Source organism: Miniopterus schreibersii (genome assembly GCF_964146895.1).
Source record: "Miniopterus schreibersii genome assembly, chromosome: 12".
In the NCBI taxonomy this organism is placed as follows: domain Eukaryota; kingdom Metazoa; phylum Chordata; class Mammalia; order Chiroptera; family Miniopteridae; genus Miniopterus; species Miniopterus schreibersii.
This window is the reverse complement of record NC_138112.1, coordinates 24,446,355-24,466,651: the sequence shown is the minus strand read 5'-3', so window position 1 is coordinate 24,466,651 and position 20,297 is coordinate 24,446,355. Positions and strand designations below refer to the sequence as shown.

Sequence of the window (20,297 nt, the reverse complement as noted above, 5' to 3'; positions counted from 1 at the left end):
GGTCAGACAATGACTTTGAGATTCTGGTCCTGGAGATCAGCACTTACGGGATTGTGAACGAGTTACGTCAGTGCGCTCTTGCCCTCATTTTCAAAATGGGAACAGTGGAAAAGGGGCTGCAAGGGTGAAATGGGAACCTAGGTGAAAGTATCTGGTCAGGTTCCTGGCACATAGGAAGTTTTCAATAAATGCTAATTTTCCTTTTTTTGGTTGTCCTACGTGGACTTAAAAACCAATTTATGAAAGTATTATTGCTGATAATATGTTTAAAGGGAAGGGAAGGGGTTTGGGAAACTTTTAAAATATTATCTCATTAACTACATTTGTGAGGTCACAGAATGTCCCAAATCATTTAAACCCACAACCAAGAGAACATTGCCCAACTTCAATTCAACAAGCCGCTATTTCTATTGTGTAACTCAACAGGCAGGAACTCAGCAGGAGGGAATATAAAAATATGCATGGACTTTATCTTTAATGAGATAAACAAGTGCATACAATATAATAAAACAATTGCACAAAATATGATAAAACAACAGTGGACATATATGTTAAATAGTCTGCCCAGCCTATCTCTGGCAAACATATTTTTTTTCAAAATATCCTCACTGATGAGCAGCAAGAAGGCGCACCGCTGGCCTAGAGGCCTGTCCAGAGGTGTGCCGTTTGTCCAGGCTGCATCTCACACCTGAGCCTCTGCTGACGGTGTGTGGTTACCATGGAATGTGTTCTTTTCCAGGGGGCACAATGTGAACACTGCAATTATTTAAAAACTGGGATGGGGCAGAAAAAGAAAATTTCCTACCTTTCTAAGGTCTTCTGGTTGGACTAATAATCAAATTAACATAAGATGATTAACAGGAGAAAATACCCAAATTTAATATACATGTATACATGGGGTTCCATAAGCATGTGGGGCCCGAGGACAGATCGGGCAGTTGAGGCTTGTGTTCCATCTAGAGCTCAGGAGAAGGGGGGGGGGGGTGGTGGTTTGGGACTTCAGAGGGCTGGGAGACAAGTCACATGGAGATAGAAAAGCAACTCTTTGGTAAATACACGTTTTCTGGGCCACCTTTAACAATGGGACGCAGAGAGGACTTTGATCAGATGCGTCTTACTAGGTTCTTCCTACTTAGTTCATCTCAAACTATATTTACCTGTGATGAGACCTCCCCTCCTGAGGCAGGTCCTGTCTAAATTCTTAGAGGCAGTTAGGGGGAAGGCCAAAAGTTTGTTTTGTTTTTCCTGAGATTTTTATTTCTTGAAAATAACCAGCGTAAAATAATCAGTACCCCAACAGGCACAATTTGGGGTGCCAAACTCTGCTCCCCCTCACTGGCATGTCTAGAAACTGGTAATGCTAACTGGGCTTTTTATAACTCTGATACAGACAGAAATGATAAGTTCATGCCTGACGCAGGAGTAATGCATCTAGGATAGTTCTTAGGCACATCAGCTGAATATAGGAGTCTTTAACTCCCCCTTATATTTTCATTTTAGTTCTTTTACAAAGCTCCCTCATCTGGCGGGAACAGAACAAAATTTACTGCTTGCCAAGGAAATCCAAACCCAGTGGAAGAAATTTGGACTGGACTCGGCCAAGTTGGTTCACTATGATGTTCTCCTATCTTACCCCAATGAGACAAATGCCAACTACATCTCAATCATAGATGAACAAGGAATGGAGGTGATGTAGCATTGTTGGTATTTCTCATACTTTACATCTCCACCTTTTCATGCGAATTGGAATTCAGGGTCAAGTAAAAATAAAATTTTTAATAGTGCAATGGAACTCATTTTCTAGAAAAGTTAGGAAGCTGCAAACTAATTATGCAGTGTTTGCTATGTGTCAGGCACAGTGCTAGGTCCTGAGGCCAGAATGAAGACTCGGCCATGCTTCCTTTGCTTAAATAAGGCGAGGGAGTCATGAGAACACATCATTTCAAATCAACGTAGTAAGTGCTTTGAAGAGTGTGATTGGTTTGTCTACATCGAAAAGGGTCACTTGGCCCAGCGTTGACATAAAAACATCCAAACCTGTAGAGAATTTTTGTAAGAGTTTATCTGAGCCAGACTGATGGCGTATACCGGGTTGCAGCTTTTTGTGCGTTTGAAATGAAGGAGGGCATGTGAGGAAGATTACATGAAGGTGTGAGCAAAGAAAGTGAGGATTGAATTACAGAATAATTAACAAAATTATGTGCTCTCTTGAGGGTGGTTATTTCAAAGGTATGTTAACCTAGAGGCACAGAAACAACGGGCAGGGTTTGAGTAAGGCAAAGATAAACCTTTTACTAAAAAGTTATATGCCTATTTTTACAAAAGACAGTTATGGAGAAATATGTAAATGAACAGTGTATTTCAATGGAATAATAAACTTTTTTAAAGAAACAAAAATGTTATATGTCTAGGGTGTGACTACCCACCGTGACCTGCCCAGTCAGGAGTTTATGATTAGATCACTCTGTGAGGTTACTGTCCATAGAACCCCCTTTTTTGTCCACACCACCCTGTACGTCAGAAAAGTCTTCCCGAAGGAGTTGGTATGTGAGTCATAAGAGATTCTAAAGGGCTAATTACATGAAAAAGCAAAATAAGAGAATTCTAGGCAGAAGAGAAAAAAATATTGGCAAAGCTTGGAGACATACTAGTTTAGTATTATTTAGAATTTAATGATTTTTCTATATTTCAAGAGTGTAAAATACAAAGTGAGCCGTGATAAGAGAGAAATCAGTATACAGTGGCTCTTGAACAACAGTGGGTGAGGACCACTGACCACCAATCCGTGTATAACTTGTGACTCCCCAAAACTTTACTAACAGCCTACTGTTGACTGGAAGCCTTACTGATAACATAAACAATTAACACATTTTGTATGCTATCTGTATTAGATACTATATTCTTACAGTAAACTAAACTAGAAAAAAAAATGTTAAGAAAATCATGAGAAAATACATTTATAGTATTGTACCTATTTACTGAAAAAAAATCCACATGTAAGTGGACCTTGCAGTTCAAACCTGTGTTGTTCAAGGGTCAGCTGGATATATTTCGGGGACAGGTCGTAGAAGGGCTTATCCGCTGGCCTGAGGAGCTAGGAATTCACTGTCGTCAGTGGAAACCATTGACGAGTCCTAAGCAGTGGGAGGAAAGGATGTGGCTAGAGCGGCGTTGCAGGGGCCCGGCCGGCTGCCGGTGAGGCCTGGGCGCGGCAGGGAGGGCAAGCTGGAGGTGAAGGATGGCGAAGCCCTGAATTGGGACGTTAGAGGATCGAGGACGGGGGCAGATGTGAGAAATAGCTAGGAAGTGGCACTGGCAGGACTTGATTAGTGATCGCAGGAGGGAGGGGACAGTTCAGGTTGATTCCTAGGCGCCTGGGGGGGGGGCTGGCTAGTGATGCCAGTGAGAGCAGCAGGGGAAGCAGAAGCGGGCCTGGGGTGAGGGGAGATAAATCCAGAACTGAGCGTGTTGAGTTTGGACATCCAAGCTGAAGTGCCTGCCAGGCCCCTAAAGACACAAGCCTGGGAAGCGGGCATGGTGAGCGCCTGAGGCACGGGTAAGGCTTTAGGAGTCAGTGGGCTCGCACGGAAGGGAGTGTGACGTGAGGCCTGCACTGCGCTGGGGGTGAAGCACGGGAAACGTTATTTAAATGCAGACGGAAGAAAGGGGGCCCGCAAAGGAAGCTGAGGGGAGTGGGAGTCATGAGGGGACCACCTTCCAGGCCTGTTCCTATACTTCAGATGGGAACGTTCCGTCACCTGGATTGCGCGCACTGATGGGTTTTGAAGACTAACAACGATAAAGCTCTTGGTCGCTGTTGCCAGTGGATTTATCTGTTTGATTACAGAACCTAGTTTCAGGATGCTGAATCGCAATCTGGGCAGTTCCTAACGTCCTGTGTTTCAATGCTTGCCAGATCTTTAAAACCGCACACCTTGAGTCGCCCCCAGGTGGATATGAGAATGTTACCAACATCGTTCCTCCCTATAACGCGTTCTCGGCCCAGGGCGCGCCAGAGGTAAAAGAAAAAAAAGACATTTTCTTATTCAACTCTTTTTTTTTTTTTTTTAAATCCTCACTCGATATTTTTTCCACTGCTTTTCGGGGGGCGGAGGGGGGGGACGAGAGAGAAACATCAGTTGGTGGCGTCCCACACACACCCTGACAGCTGGGAGCGCGTGCTCCTGGCCGGGATGGGCCTGGGCGCTGGGCCCTTCAGTCTCGGGCCAGCGCTCTAACCAGGGAGCAGCCTGCCAGGGCTCTTACTCTTTACAACTTTCTTTGTTATATGAAACCTATGACAAGGAATAAACCGAAGAGATTCGGAGGATCACACATGCTGATATTTGAGGTTCAGCGCTATGTACACTCTGCCTAAAAACAACAAAAAACACAGAAGAACAACAAAAATACATAAAAATCAGACCCCAGTTGAGCGTTGCCACTCTTTGAAATAACAAAGAAATTTCTGAACGTGCCTTTTAACTCAGGGCAATGGATGTTTTTACAAGCTTTTATCCTTTGTATATAGTCTGTCTTTGTTACGGATTTATATGTGCAATTTTATAGCTCCCACAGCAGAAGTTTTAAGATGAACACTGTGGTTGGGAATTCAACCTAGCTGGGGTTTTAAAGTAACTTTTATTTATGCTAGTTCCTGTCACGCAGTATACACTGACAGTGTCTTCCAAATAGAGCACATGGTTTAAAATGTTCTGCGTGTCACCCTTTTTAAAACTTTGGAGCATATTGACATACTTTCTGACCACTTCTACAGAATTAGCGTGGATCTGTTTATTAATAAGCCCAAGCCAGGAAAGATAACTTTGGATGATGTAATTTTTTTGTCTCAAACTTATTCTTGGTTTTCTCTTTAATTACAGCAATATTATGTATTGTCTTTCCTTTTGGTTTTCCCTACAGGGAGATCTTGTATATGTAAACTATGCTCGTACTGAAGATTTTTTCAAACTGGAAAGAGAAATGGGCATCAACTGCACGGGAAAGATTGTTATTGCCAGATACGGGAAAATCTTCAGAGGAAATAAAGTACTGTGTTATTTGTTTTTCTAGAGGGAAGAGGATAAGATATATTCTGTAAATGTAAATGAACATCTTACATCTCAGTTTCCAAAATTGCATATAAATATACGCACACATATGCACACATACAGGGTGTCCCCCAAAAATGTATACACACTTGAACAGCTGATAGCTGTAGAGTCTATTACCTTTTTTTTTTTTAAAATATATCTTTATTGATTTCAGGGAGAGGAAAGGAGAGGGAGAGAGAGTGAGATAGAAACATCAATGATGATTCATTGATCGAGCCCGCAACCCGGGCATGTGCCCTGACCGGGAATCGAACCCCGATCGCCTGGATCCTAGGTCGACGCTCAACGGCTGAGCCACCCCCGGCTGGGCGAGTCTATTACATTTTGAAAATGAAATGTATTTTAATAAACATTGCCTTTATAATTAAAGTGTGTATACATTTTTTTGGAACACCCTGTATATTTTGCTATTTCTATGGTTGCACAGAAAATCGTGTTTTTATATTACCTCACATATGTAGAAAGGGAAATTATTTTCAGTAATTTTAGTACCAAAGCAATATTTGCTTTTTTAATTGAAGGAAATTTATATAAACTAAAAAAAAAAATGAAAAGCTCTCCTGTATTACCCAACGTCACGGCCCAGACATAATGAATCTTCGCAGCTCTTTCCAGACCTACTTCTGTGAAAATAAGTGTGAATATAAGTGTATGTCTCTATAATCATTTTCCATATATATATGTATATTTAACAAAGAGGGCATCAGACACTATATTGTATAACTTTATTTTTCCCTCAGCAATAACTCGTGTGTATTCTCCCATGGTTAGGACTATAGGACTCTAGATCCATGCAGCCTGGGTTCTGGTCTGCTCTGGGCTTCCTAGTCTCGAGACCTCTGTGCCAGTCTTTCCTCATAAATACAATGGAAATGCTAATAACACCGGTCTCTTAGAATTCTCATTAGGATTAAATGACTTGATGTTTGAAGCCCTTCAGATCATGACTTGTACTTAGTAATTTTTATGTAACTGTTTATTAAGTGAACACCTGATTATTTCAGATGGCTACATACTTCACAGAATCGATAAGCAATTTACTTAACCATTTCCCTGTTGACAGATGCTTAGTGTGTCTTAAATTTGTTACTATTACAAATAATTCCATCGCGAGCATCTTTGTCGGCGTGCACTAGGACATTTGTGTGAAGGTGTTTTTTGTAGTGTAGATTCCTAGAAGGTGAATGGCTGAAACATGTATATTATTTCAGACTTTTGATAGGCATCATCTGATTACTGTCAAAAAAAGCTGTGACAGGCTGTACTCTCACTAACATTATATGAGAGTTTTCTGAATACTGGGATGTGGTTCAGTTGATCAAAACTGATGGTTGTCTATCTTTTGCTACAATACTTCTGGTAATGGATTCAGTATCTTACAGGGTAGATTCTCATTTATGGTCAGTTTGGATTATTAGAAAAATGTTGACGAAAACGCTGTGGGCCATTTTTCACACATCATGGCTGTTCTGCATAGAATTTTCAATCAGTTTAGTTCCACACTGGTTATTCTATGATGTGCCAAAATTTGGAGGATGCAGTTAAAAGTGATTAAGACATGGTCTGGGTTCTTATCGACACCCCCCGCACCCGTGGCCTCTCTTCTATAAAATGGGAACACTGACAATAACACTAATCTCTTAGAAGGCTTACCCTAGGGGAGAAAGATATTTAAAAGAGGTTTAAAAATACTTTTATCCATCCTAAAATAGAAATATGCACACACTATAGAAGAAGTACAAAGAAGGGAGACGTTCACGCATTAAGTGTGCAGTTTTAGGAACAATGGGAATGTTTCGCGGGAGTGGTAACTTGTTTGGAGTTGTGTAGAATAAATGAGAACTGTTAGGCCAAGAGAGAAATTACACTCGGGGCAGAGATAGCTGACTGAGTACCAGCGTGGCCCAGGCACCGCGGGAACGGATTTCCCCTGCCCCTCGCCTCACGGCCGCCGGTGCCCCACAGGTCCTCAACGCCATGGCAGCAGGAGCGGCGGGCATCGTCCTGTACTCGGACCCTGCGGACTACTCGGCCCCCGAGGCGCGGCCCTATCCCCACGGCTGGAACCTTCCTGGAACTGCAGCGCAGAGGGGGAACGTGCTGAACTTGAACGGTGCTGGTGACCCGCTCACCCCAGGCTACCCCGCCAAAGGTAATAGTGGCCGAGCCCGTGCTGGCCCACCCGTTTTTGCAAAACTAGTACCTGCGCTTAGAGAAGGCATACAAGCAAGCATCCACCCAGGAACGTTAAAACGGTGTGCAGTGATAATATTTTGGATCGCTGTTGCTGGGAACTCAAAGGCACTTCCCTCGTATTACTTCAGTTTTAAACTTTGATGAGGTGTGGACGTGGAGAAGGGCGGGTCAGTGCGATTCCCTCTCCCCCTTGGGTAGAGGGGAGGTTCAGAAACAGATCCTCACACCCAAAGCAATGCTGCTCTTACCCAACCAGAACGCAAGGCTTCTGAACTGCCTGGTGGTTTTTATACTTTAGAGCATACATTTCTGTTTTCAAAAATACCAGTGAGGTGTGTTTTTCATTTTGTTATTTAATATGTAAAGTGCTGGGGACAGATCCTGCAACCCGGGCATGTGCCCTGACCGGGAATCGAACCATTTCAACTATATTATTGAATTTATGGGCATATAGCAAATCTGCAATAGTAATAAATTTTTTTTTTACACCCCTGGCTCAGATTCTTCAATTGTTTTCATTTTATGCAATTGACTTTTGCAGAGTACACCTTTAGACTTGATGTTGAAGAAGGAGTGGGAATGCCCAAAATCCCTGTACATCCCATTGGATATAATGATGCAGAAGTATTATTACGGTATAGTTTTCTCGTTGGATATGAAATTAAGATATTTTGCACTGTGTTCATTTTTTCTTCTAAAACCAGTGTAACCTAATTATTAGAAGTCTTGAATCAAAATAGCTTCTGAAGGTAGGAATAACAGAGCACCCCTCCCTCACCCCCCAAATGCAGTCAGTTTAGTGCCTAAGAAAACGTTACTCTTTTGGCTACAAATGAAAAGTCTCAAGAGCAAAACTTATTTCCAAAGATAAAAATACTGATTTGAGATTTTTGAAGTACTTGGATTTTCTTAGATATTCATTTGATATTTGTACTTTAACCTGCATTTTGAAAATATGATAATGCCCACCACTTGCTAGATGTGTGAACTTGGACCATGTACTCAATCTTTCTCTGATTGTTTCTCTGTCTCTAAAGTGAGGTCGCAGTAATTTCTCCCTGATAGGAATATCATGCAAGTAAATAATCTAGAATATGGTAAACATTCAATTATTGTTTGCTATTATTATATGTATTCTATAATTGATGTTCCTTTTCAAATCTAACATTTTTTATTTATTTTTTAATTTTTTAAAATTTTTATTTATTTTTTAAAAATATATCTTTATTGATTTCAGAGAGAGGAAAGGAGAGGGGGAGAGAGAGCTAGAAACATCAATGATGAGAGAGTCATTGATCGGCTGCAGCCCGCAACCCGGGCATGTGCCCTGACCGGGAATCGAACCCTGATCGCCTGGATCCTAGGTCGACACTTAACCGCTGAGCCACGCCCGGCTGGGCAAATCTAACATTTTTAAAATGTCTATACCAATACAATTCAGTGATTGCTTTATGAATGCATATTATGTAATGAACAGCTTCTCTAGAAATTCATTTCTCCTTAGCAGAGTCATGTATTTCATATTTTTAGGACTTCCTGGGCCTACCGCATCCCTACATTATTAAAGTTGAAAGTAAGGAGACTTCAACTTTCCTTTTTCTCACTCTTTTCTGTGTTTTTCTCTCCTTGGCTCTTATCACTGACATTAAATGTTTTCCTTATGTATCTCAGTTATGGCTCATTAGCATGTGAGCTCCACAGGGGAAGGGAGTTTTGACAGTACCTTGCACTTAGTAAATGCTCAGTAAGTATTTGTTAAATGTCTGAATGAACATCTCATCGTCACACTTCATGATTTTTTCTAAGAAACTGTGATGCTCAGCATTTTCTGTGGTTTTCATTTCCTCTCGACAGCCACATGGGGGGAACAGCTCCCCCAGATGACAGCTGGAAGGGAAGTCTTAATGTGGATTACAACATCGGGCCTGGCTTCATGGGGAAAGACTCTTCCAGGTAATCTCACATTCATTTAATAGCCTGGAAACGTTTTCTGTGTTTAACGGAAAAATGTCAAGATAACGGTTCTACCAGGTATATTGTGCTTACCTTCTTTTTCTCATTTCTATAATGAATAATCGATCATTTTATATCACTTAAAAGGTACTTACAGAATAATGTATAAAATTTCTCCCATTTATTTCATAAAGTCTCAAAAATGGAGACTTTTGTTACAGGTTCAACATTTTAACTTCCCTTCTCAGTTTTGCAACATTGTCCATACCACTTTCAAAATGTTATACATGTGAAACACTAACAAGGGAAAGGAGTGAAAGAGAGGAAGGGGCAACATCACTGATCACTTACCGGGTGGGCGGGTTAAGTGAGTCAAATGGGCAAGCACCAAACTAGAGCAGGCTCAATACACTGGTTATTAACACACTGTAGCACTGTGTACAGGAGGGGTGATAACAGAGGATGTGTTCATTGAGCTTAGTTTTACAGAAAGACTGAATTTTCCACTAGATCAAGGCAGGCAGGAAATGCCAACGAGAGAGATGGGCTTGACCAGAGCTGTGGAGCAGCCTGGCACGATCAGCCGTGAAGCAGTCTGATTGGCCTGAAATGCAGATAGAAAGGGCAGTGTAACTGACAAATCAGGGAAGGTAAAGCTGTTTTTATTAAACCAAAATTGATGCCTCGTTTGCTAACAATTTGTTAACAGTGTGAACTTAAATTCTTAAGATTATTTTTTAGATTTTGTACTTAAAATTTTATTATTACTATTCATTTTAGAGAGAGAGAGAAACATCAGTTTGTTGTTCCACTGGCTCCAGGGATTGAACCTGCAACTTTGGCATGTTAGAAGGATGCTCTAACCAACTGAGCTACCCGGCCAAGGCTAATTTTTTTTTTTTTTTAAATTTCAGAGCTTTCAAAGTACTAGAAGTTCAATTTCCTTATTTTATGGAAATTATAGAATTTTTTACATATATGCTGCTTTATTTCTATAACTGAATTGGAACACCTTTGCTAAAAGATATTTTATTATCTAATTTTTTAATACCCTCCAAAGGAAGGAAGTCATACACAATGAAAGATAAAGGTCTTTTTTATTTACAAACAGAAACAGAGAAAGCAGAAAACATACAGGTTCAGTTCTGCAATTTTAGTTGCAGTTCAAGAGAAAACTCAGAAACATAAAAATTCTCCGGTCAAGGTATCAAAAAGCCAATCTCCTTCACCGGGGCCACAGAACCCTTAATTGATCTGAGCTCAAAATGGGCAAATACACAAGAAAATTACTAGAAAGCAGATTTGCTGTCATCTCTTACCCCAAGGAGATCTCGATAATCTAATAATCCATTCACAGAGATTACCAAGTGACAGGAGACAAAGTCAAATTCCTAGCCATTGCTGCCACCAGAGGGGAATAACTTATCTGCCATAAGCAAACTAGAAACACAAACAAAACACAAAATCAGTAGAAAAAAAATTATATAGTCAGCAAAATTAGAATTCTGTTGCTACTTGGGATTTACTTCTGAGAGCTGAAAGAAGACATGCCTGGGTTTAAGCTGCTCGTACCTGGTCTGAGACAAATCCACTGTACACCTCATCGGGATCCAAAGTGATAAAAGACGATTTTTTTTTTTTTAAAGTAAAACCATAATTCTCATGCAAATATAAAATGAACGTGTCCAAAACTGTATTTAATTAATAAGGGAACCTGAAAGGAGTCAAAACTGGTTCAAAAGAGAATTCAAAGTTGATACAAAAAATCAGCTCATCAGGAAAGCTGAAGTGAGTACTTAATAGCAGAAAAACTGATTTCTCTCACCTTGTGGGGGGGAGTCAATTAGCATTCACTAGGCAGATTGTGCATTCCAGTGGATGTGGGTTATCTGCATTTCGATCATGTTTCTATAAGGCGATTTCTGTCTCTACAGAGTTGTAAAACTGGTTAAAGACAGTGATCGGCGGAGGTAACTGATGGATGAGCTAAGGGCCTCAGTTTCTCCTTACAGGGACATATTTACTCATTTCACAAGTATTTATTGAGCATTTACTATAGTCCAGGCACCTTTCTGGGTACTGGAAATTCAGCAGCAAACACAAAAGGCAAAAAATCCCTGCCCCGTGGAGCCTGCATTCTACACTTCAGTTTATTTGGAACATGATGGGTTGGAAGTGGTAATAGGAAAAACAAGTGTGTATTTAGGCATTTCTGGGGTCAGTAGTACTAACTAGAATGACATGAAGATTAAAGATGTGGATGAATTCCTTTGAGAATCTGAGCAGGGAGACTCTGTTCATTTTCATTAAAAATTTTTTAAATTAAAAAGATATTTTATTCCTCATTATTTTAATTTAATGTCAGAATGTCAATGCTTTGGGGTTTCTCACTGATATATATTAGGCTCCTATTTTTAGAAACACATGCTAAAAAATGTTTCTGCTTTTTTTGCTATTTTTATCCGCAGCAAAAATAAATCCTGTACTTGATGTCTTAAAATGAAAAATAACAAAACAAAAACCCATGACTAGTTTTCTCCCAAAAAATTTTTGGCTGAATACTGCCCATAAATTAAATACACATTCAGAAGCACAAGGTATTTTTGAAGGAAAAACCAGAACCTGCACTTAGCAATCTGTAGGTTTTGACAGCTCGTTAGTTACTCCATTCAAAAAGGAACCGTAAGTTAGACGCCGCTGGGATCTCCCCCACCCCGCACAGATCCAGACCGACTTTGTTCCCTCGTGAAAAAGAGGCTCCACATTTTCCCATGTCATTTTGGATTCATTTTCTTTTTTTTGCCTGAGCTTGATTGTATTTTCCCTTGAATTCTAGTTTGGTTGATTGTAACCCATGAATGAATATTTAAAAGGCCTCCCTAACTCAGAATCAACAGTGATGGCCTGGAAGCTTCCGTATAGGGTTGTCCTGTACATTTTAACAGGAGCTCCCCAAGCTCCCATTTAATAATAGAGTTTCTCATGCTGCTTACGAGCAGCGCTCAGCCAGCTCTCAAACTGATATTTTACTTCAATAATTCTGAAGAAAATTATTCAATAGCAGAAATTAATGTAAATAGACACATTAATAGTCTCATTTGCCCTTAAATACCTAATGGCTGTCTTCCTATTATTTTTTAAAATATATATATCTTTATTGATTTCAGAGAGAGGAAGGAAGAGGGAGGGAGAGAGAAACATCAATGATGAGAGTCACTGATAGGCTGCCTCCTGCACGCCCCCAACTGGGGATCGAGCCCGCAACCCGGGCCTGTGCCCTGACCCGGAATCGAACCCCGATCGCCTGGATCCTAGGTCGATGCTCAGCCGCTGAGCCACACAGGCTGGGGCTGTCTAATGTATTTTTTAATTAAGTAGAATATATTTAAAATTTTAGAATGAATACCCAAGACATGTAGAATAATAGAATATTTTGACTTTAAGTAAATATCAATATAGCTACAGGGAGGAGGAAAATTAAAATATTGACAGTTTTAAAAATTTTAGTTGAAGGTGTGTGCTTAAAAAGTAAGTAAGATGTCATGTCTGCAACTGGCAAATGGTTCAACAATATCAATAATTATTTAGGTGGTGGATATATGGGAACTTATTGAACTATTATAGAGTCTTCTGTACTTTTGAGATTTTTCATAATTAAACGTTGAAAGAAAGCCATGAGAAGTAATGCTCTATGGGAAGTAATGTATTCCCTTTGAAATTCTAGGAAGGTTAAAATGCATGTTCATAACACCAATAAAATTACAAGGATTTACAATGTCATCGGAACCATCAGAGGGTCCGTGGAACCTGGTGAGTCAGAATTTTTAAAACACTTTTACAAACATTAAAAAAGAGAAGATAATTTTACTCAACAGTTGATTCCCCCCCCCCCAGCTGATATAAAACAATTACATTTGGAAAAAAAAATTGTGCTCCTCTAAAAGAAGGCTGTGCCTTACAGTGTTGTTTTCCTATGGAGGAAACTACAGAGGAAGTTTAACTTAAATAACATAAATTACAACTATTTATAATGCAAAGCTGTAGTCCTTTTGAACACACTCTGTTCCAGACAGGTATGTTATCCTGGGAGGTCATCGGGATTCCTGGGTGTTTGGAGGTATTGACCCAACCACGGGGACTGCTGTTTTACAAGAAATCGTTCAGAGTTTTGGAAAACTGATGAGTAGAGGTAAATAACGTTTCTTTGGCGGGTAGGGACAAAAAGCGACTCACTGCTTTTCCTTTACTTCTAGGCAGGTGTACCTAACTGTGTGTGTTGACAATGATTGCAGGATGGAGACCCAGGAGAACCATAGTTTTCGCCAGCTGGGACGCAGAAGAATTTGGACTCCTGGGCTCCACGGAGTGGGCCGAGGTAACCGGGGCAGAGTTCTGACCTTCTCGGTCCACAGGGCGCACGTGCATCTCGGGATGTTCACAGATAGATTCCGTTACCTAAGGTGGTTTTAATTTGGAGAAAGACTCGAGAGAACTTGAGAAGTAGGCTTTGTTTTTATTTTCACATCAGTCTGGCAAATGGAATAACCTCTTAAAATTGTTAAGTTCAGAAAATAGTCAAGACTGGTGAGCTGTTTCTGACAAGTGAACTGACTGACTCGTATAGATCGCGAGTTAATTTCCAAGTTTTGAAGTTTCCTTGGACTTCTAAGAAAAGATGTTCTGTTCAGATGACTTGTTTCACATTTACAGATTCCTTACAAAACTGCAACCATGTGCATCTTTTACCATTCCCAAAAGTGCCTGATCGTTGAGTATATAATTTTGTAAATTGAACTGCTTTAAGTAAACTGCCTTCCTTTAGAATTTCGAGACTTGTTTCTCCTTCAGCTATGACGGATTTTCATTCATGACTGGCTCCTGATGGTTACCCCGGAGCCTCTCCTGGGTCACCCTCTCATCCTTTCCCCTTAGCCCCCTGCGTGTAACTCTAAGTTCTTAAATGCACAAGGTAGGCTCATAATTCTTGTAAAGGCAGGTGCCCTGTGTAAGCACTTATTTTCGCTCCACCATCCTCTGTTCATCTTTTGTAAGTGCAGGTTATTTTTATTACGAGTCCAGATTTTATAGTTGTTTCAAACATTTCTTGGCATTGGCTTTTTTGGTTCCTCAAATGCTTTCCTCCTGATTCATATTCTCTTACTTTAAAATAATATGAATCGAATCGTTATGGGGGTGAAACCACACACAGTTACATGTCTCTCCCTTACGTGTTTGATTCCACTTATATTGCAACATTTTGTTATTATATTACTATTACAAACATGCAGTTTAGAAGGTGGCTGTTTAGATGAATCAAATTTCATTAAGGTCATTTACTTTTAGAAACAATTTCATGTGAATACACATGTATATGTAAAAACATGTTTTCTATAATTTTAGCAGCTTAAAATAAAGATCAAAGAAATGTAAGATATAAAATATGCTTTGCATTAACTTAAATACATGTGGGTTAAAAGACAATTTCAAGACTGTTTTAGTTTTCTACCAGACTTTTCGTGGTATTCAAAGCATACTTTCTGTACATAATGAAGCAATCCTCCTTCCTAAAGGAAACCGACCCTTCATCTACCTGTCGCAGAGGCAGCCACCCTCGGGCCTGCGTGGGGAGGGCAGAGAAGGGCCGCCACCGCACAGCCTTAAATGCTGATCAGTAGAACGTTCTTATAAGGTGGCAGGCGAAGGAGAAAGGCCGCGCTCAGCATATTCCTTCCATGTGGTGTTAGTCTGTGTCTTTCCTGGGTGTATGGGTGTGTATGGGGGGTGGGAGGGAGAGGGAGTCGGAGTCAGAGTCAGTCTTGTGTGTGTCCTAATGTCCTTCCTCCTCCTTTTTTTTTTATCATCTCATTTAAAAAATGAATAAATGAAATTTTCTATTTTCAATTTTTTTTTTCCACTTTTAAAATGGTACATTAATTTGGGTATCCTATACCAGTGGGTCTCAAACTTCCATGTGTGAAGGATGGCCAGAACATCTTTTAGAAAATACAGATTTCCAGGCCTCACTTTCAGCAATTCTTATTCAGGAGACCTGGAGTGGGACCCAGAATATGGGAGCCTCGGCCTTTCTTACTCTGGTCAGCATCAGAATATTTTTCTTTCTTGTTTTAATTCCATTAATGTTGCCAAACAAAAAGTTACCAGCATTTTTCAGAAATTATGGCAGAAAGCATAGGCATTTGATTCATAAAGTATTTACAGACCATTTTTATATTAAATTAATTGGTTTATTTTGTTTCCATTCCCACAATTGCAAATACTAAATTTTGTGCGTTAAGTAATGACTTTGCTTTGACAGGAGAATGCAAAAGCACTCCAGGAGAGAAGCATTGCTTACATCAACTCGGATTCATCCATAGAAGGTACATTCGGTTCCTAACTAAGCTATTGAGCCTGCTTCTTTAGAATATTTACCATTTGCTGACCTTGGGTTCCTATTTAAAACTCCAGTCTTCCTATAGAGGTATTAAGAGAATTTGGCTAAAATACTTCAGAAGAAATGGTTTACAGAATATGTCAGAAGGCCTACTTGGCAAAATATTTCGCACAGAAATACTTTCTGTATTGAAACGGATCTGAAGGAAGCACAAACTACGGCCCTCCTTTTGAGCCTGACCTGTGACATCTGTGCCCTAGGCTTTCACTGTATTATGTCTCGATGAATGTCGGCGCATACTTACTAGCTACTGGCGTGCCCTGATCTAATGCCTTGCTGCATACTAACTGAACAAAGAAGGAACAGATGCTGTAGCCTTACCATGGTCTCTGCCAGCTCCCCCGAGAGACGCTGTGTTAAGAACGGCCCTGGGGTGACCACGGGAGCTGCTGCCCAGCAGCCAAAGTCCCCCTGTACCTTCTGAGCAGAGTGTCTACTGCGGCTTCTCTTGCTGCTGAAGAACTAGTTCTACCTTATTTTTAACTGAGTGATTTTTAGAAAGATAGAGGAAAGGAGGGAGGAGAGAAACATCAGTTTGCTGTTCCACTTATTTATGCATCCATTGGTTGATTCTGTATGTGCCCTGACTGGGGAATGAACCCACCACCTTGGCATATTGGGACAACACACTAACCAACTACCTGGCCAGGGCTGCACCCTATTTTTAATTCCCAGGGAGTGATGCCTTTGATTTGAAGTCTATAATAAATTATTATTAGAAAATAAAGTTAGAATTAAACATAGCCTGGAATTTCATTTGCAAGTATTAAAATACTGTTTTATTTATTTTTCAGGCAATTATACTCTCAGAGTTGACTGTACACCCCTTCTTTACCAGTTGGTGTATGACCTGACTAAAGAGGTATAGACATAGATCTGTCCAGTGTTTTCTGATGAATGGATACGTGAATAATTTCTTCTTGATTGGCGGTATACTTATTTTTACATTGGTGACAGACACAGCTGATTTGTATAAATAAGAACAAAAATCTCTAATATACTATTCATGTGACATTATAATTAAGACAGTATTGCTGGTTTCTCTGCTCTAATCAGTTATTGTGTACACTGTTGTAAAGCAGAGGGTACATCATTCCATCCAGCAGAGGCATTCTGAAAGAACACTGAGCTGGAATGGGCAAGCCACGGTTCAGAGATTGCCTTGGCTACTTTTTCATTCATTCAACAGGTATTTATTGAGTGGTTACTAGTTATCAGGCCCTATAAAAAATTCTAGCCCAGCCGGGTGTGGCTCAGTGGTTGAGCATAGACCCAGGATCCAGGGGATGGCGGTTCGATTCCTGGTCAGGGCACATGCCCGGGTTGTGGGCCTGATCCTATCGGGGGTGTGCAGGAGGCAGCCGGTCAATGACTCTCTCATCATTGATGTTTCTCTCTCTCTCTCTCTGAAATCAATAAAGATATATTAAAAATATAAATTCTAGCAGCAACAGTGATAAAATGGCAAGGCCACTGAATCGAAATACTTTGTAATCTAGAGAGGAGACAGACCCGTAAATGAGGAATGGTAGTTCACTGGGATACTGGATACTACATACAATGGAAAACAGTGATGGAATAGAGAACCTAAAACCCCGGGGTAGCTGGGGAAGTTGGGAAGCATCAGAGGATGTTTACAGACAAATTCAGGGCCAATAGGGAGGAGCTGAGGGCTCTGCCCCTTTGCACAAAGGCAGATGCTCACTGATGGGCCTACCAAAACTCAGTAGAAAAAGGACTCTGCATATAGGACAGTGCGTATAACTGAGATGGAAAAGTCTGATCGAGGGTGTTCAGGACAAAGGGACACAGTTCTGGTTAGTGCTAGAACAGAGATGGTGTGATTCCAGAAAATGAAGAGAATTTTGCAAGGAATTTGATCCAAGGAGAATGTAAAAATCGGAGATTTCAGCTATTGGAAATTGTCAGGAGCTGAGTAGAGAGTGGGACCCAGTCAGTTGGCTGTGCCAAGACTCTTCGCTGAAGACCTATGTGATGAGGGAATAAGCGACCTACGAAAGGTCGAGATGTTCAGTTGAGATGGGTACCATTCTTCCCATTCCCCCCATTCCCACAGGTGAGAAAACTAGGATTTAAAGCAAGACACCAAAGGTTACATAACGCTTCCTGAGTTGCAAAAGTAGGGTCTGCCTTGGGTGCATTTTTGAACAAAGCAGAGCTGTGAGTGAACACGTTTCACCCCACAGGTGTGATAACATGGATCTAAAATAGAGATGGTTAGACTCCACAGTCCACAGTCTTCCCACCACACGGCCCTGCTTTTCTTAGGGGAAAGCAAAGTATAAGTCTGTGCGTATGCTTTTAATGAGGGTAATAAAAATGTTTATGCACACAGAGGCTCTTCCTCTTTACCCACCACCCACCCTACAAAACCAGGATTTGCATTGACAACTTCAAGCTCAGCTTCACAACCTCGATCTGCTGTCCCCAAGACACTCTGCTGTTCTTGTACAAAAGCAGTTTACTCTAAAGTAAATACTATAGCTAATTCCCCCACCCCCAATACTTGCCACTAAAAGGAATCCAAGTTGCCAAAGTGATGCCATTGATTAAAAATATGAAACTGTAAAATTTTACTAAAATAAGCAGGCAATCTTATCCTAGGTATCTGGCAAAGCTGCCAATAGGCAGACATCATAAACAAGAATTTGGGCTGGACATTTTTCCTGCTATTTCCAAAAGCATATTTTTCGACACCAACATACATAGTTAGAAGTTGACGTTAACATGTGGTTTTATGTTGGCATAAATTTAGTTGCTTCTGCCTCTGATTCCCAATATTTGATTTCTCTTTCCAGATCTCCAGCCCCGATGATGGTTTCGAGAGTAAATCTCTTTATGAAAGCTGGTTGGAAAAGGACCCTTCCTCTGAAAATGCCAACTTTCCTAGGTAAGTTACAATCCCCTTTGCCCTTGTTTCTCCAGGCATGCGGTTCTCGAGTGCCTCACCAGCCATTTGAGTAAAGATAACCAGCCTTTGGTGTGCTGATCAGCCAGGACAGCCAAGTCTTTGAACCCAAATAGAGCAGAGATCTAGTTTTATAAAATTTTAATCAGTTATTTTGCCACATTATTAGGCATTATTTTGGATTCTCATATTTTGTTCAGATATGTTTTAAATGCATTAATAAACTAACTTCAAATGATAAGGAAAAAACAAATGATTTACTTTTCAACTTATGAATGGGTATTATCAATAACCACCAAATTGTTAATCATAATACCTGTTAATCAATTTAGATTAATTTATTTAGCTCGTCTCATTCATTCAACTGTAGCTTTCCTGAATTCATTTTATATTTGTTTTATTCTTCAATACTGTTGCTAAAAGCAGATGATGGTAGCAGTTTACGGCTTCATGCCATATTCCAAATAAGTCTGTGAAAGTTTAAATGTGTTTCCATTATAAAGAAAATAGAAAAAAGATTTAAAAAATATCCATAGTCTCAATCTCAAAAACACATCTAACAGTTTAGAAGTAACTTTTCTTCATGCATATGTAATTTTATAGTCCACTTTTACTATTTATTACATATGCTATATATATATAATATATATGTATACATGTATGTAGTGGTTTTTAAATTATATGCAAGTAAATATATTGTAATTAGATCTATTATTTAATCTTAAATAGACTTTCTCATGGCCTTTTTATTAGACCACAACTGCAGAAAATGTAGAGGCCGGCAGTCACTTGACTGCAGTCTTTGGTGGCACTGCCAAGCCCTCATTGTGGTCATTGCGGTCATTGCAGATCTGTGGGTTTATGGGTTTATCCCACCAGTATCCAACCGATGGCCCAGAAGTGTCTTGGGGGTGGTACTTTTCCTAATTCCTATAAATGTGCCATGAAGTTCCTTGCTAGTCCCATCTATTTAATGTCATTATTTATTTATGCATTTCTCTATGTATTTCTATTCTACATCTAGAATCAACAAGCTGGGATCTGGAAGTGATTTTGAAGCTTATTTTCAGAGACTTGGAATTGCTTCAGGCAGAGCCCGTTACACTAAGAACAGGGTAAGCAAGCCATGTCACGGACTGGGCCACTTAGTGCCTCACCCACGTTCTTGTTGAGCATTCTGTCCTTGAGTTGTGTGGTACAGGCTCTGGTGGACTGTGGCATGTGAAGAATTTCAGGGATAGAGACAGAGTGCACGTCCCTTTGTGGATGGACTAGACAGTAATTTGGGTTATTTTGTGCATTTTCACCGAAGCGGTAGCCGACAAGGGTCACGGCAAGGATGTAGCTGGTCATCAGTGCCGGGCAGTTCCCACCCTTTCCCCGACAGACGCTGGTGAGCAGTGTGATCCTCCTAGTCGTGCAGGTGGAGAGCATGCTTTGGTACAGGGAATGCTAAGCTAAGCTGCTTCACTGGAACTAGCCCCTCTCAGCCCTCGACAGCCTGCGACCTGTGTCCAGAGCTCCTGGCTAGGGAGAACAAGTTTCTCCATTTTCAACTTGATCCCGTTTTCTGTTCTGCACGGACTGGTTTGCCTGACTGCCGTGCAAGCACACTGGCGACATCCAAGAGCTTGGATATGCCAGCATGTAC

At 40.5% G+C, this 20,297-nt stretch overlaps 1 protein-coding gene across 1 annotated transcript in view; it reads left to right on the top strand.

Annotated features, from left to right (window-relative positions):
* Positions 1-20,297, top strand: part of NAALAD2 (N-acetylated alpha-linked acidic dipeptidase 2) — a 39,969-nt gene that overhangs the window by 7,455 nt on the left and 12,217 nt on the right. Inside the window, exons 3-15 of the mRNA XM_081155688.1 lie at positions 1,501-1,687; positions 3,917-4,018; positions 4,924-5,049; positions 7,080-7,266; positions 7,852-7,945; positions 9,165-9,263; positions 12,988-13,073; positions 13,333-13,452; positions 13,556-13,638; positions 15,580-15,643; positions 16,512-16,579; positions 18,537-18,628; positions 19,671-19,761. Of these exons, the coding sequence (XP_081011814.1) occupies positions 1,501-1,687; positions 3,917-4,018; positions 4,924-5,049; positions 7,080-7,266; positions 7,852-7,945; positions 9,165-9,263; positions 12,988-13,073; positions 13,333-13,452; positions 13,556-13,638; positions 15,580-15,643; positions 16,512-16,579; positions 18,537-18,628; positions 19,671-19,761 (1,399 nt within the window). The remainder of the gene's footprint in view (positions 1-1,500; positions 1,688-3,916; positions 4,019-4,923; positions 5,050-7,079; positions 7,267-7,851; positions 7,946-9,164; positions 9,264-12,987; positions 13,074-13,332; positions 13,453-13,555; positions 13,639-15,579; positions 15,644-16,511; positions 16,580-18,536; positions 18,629-19,670; positions 19,762-20,297) is intronic.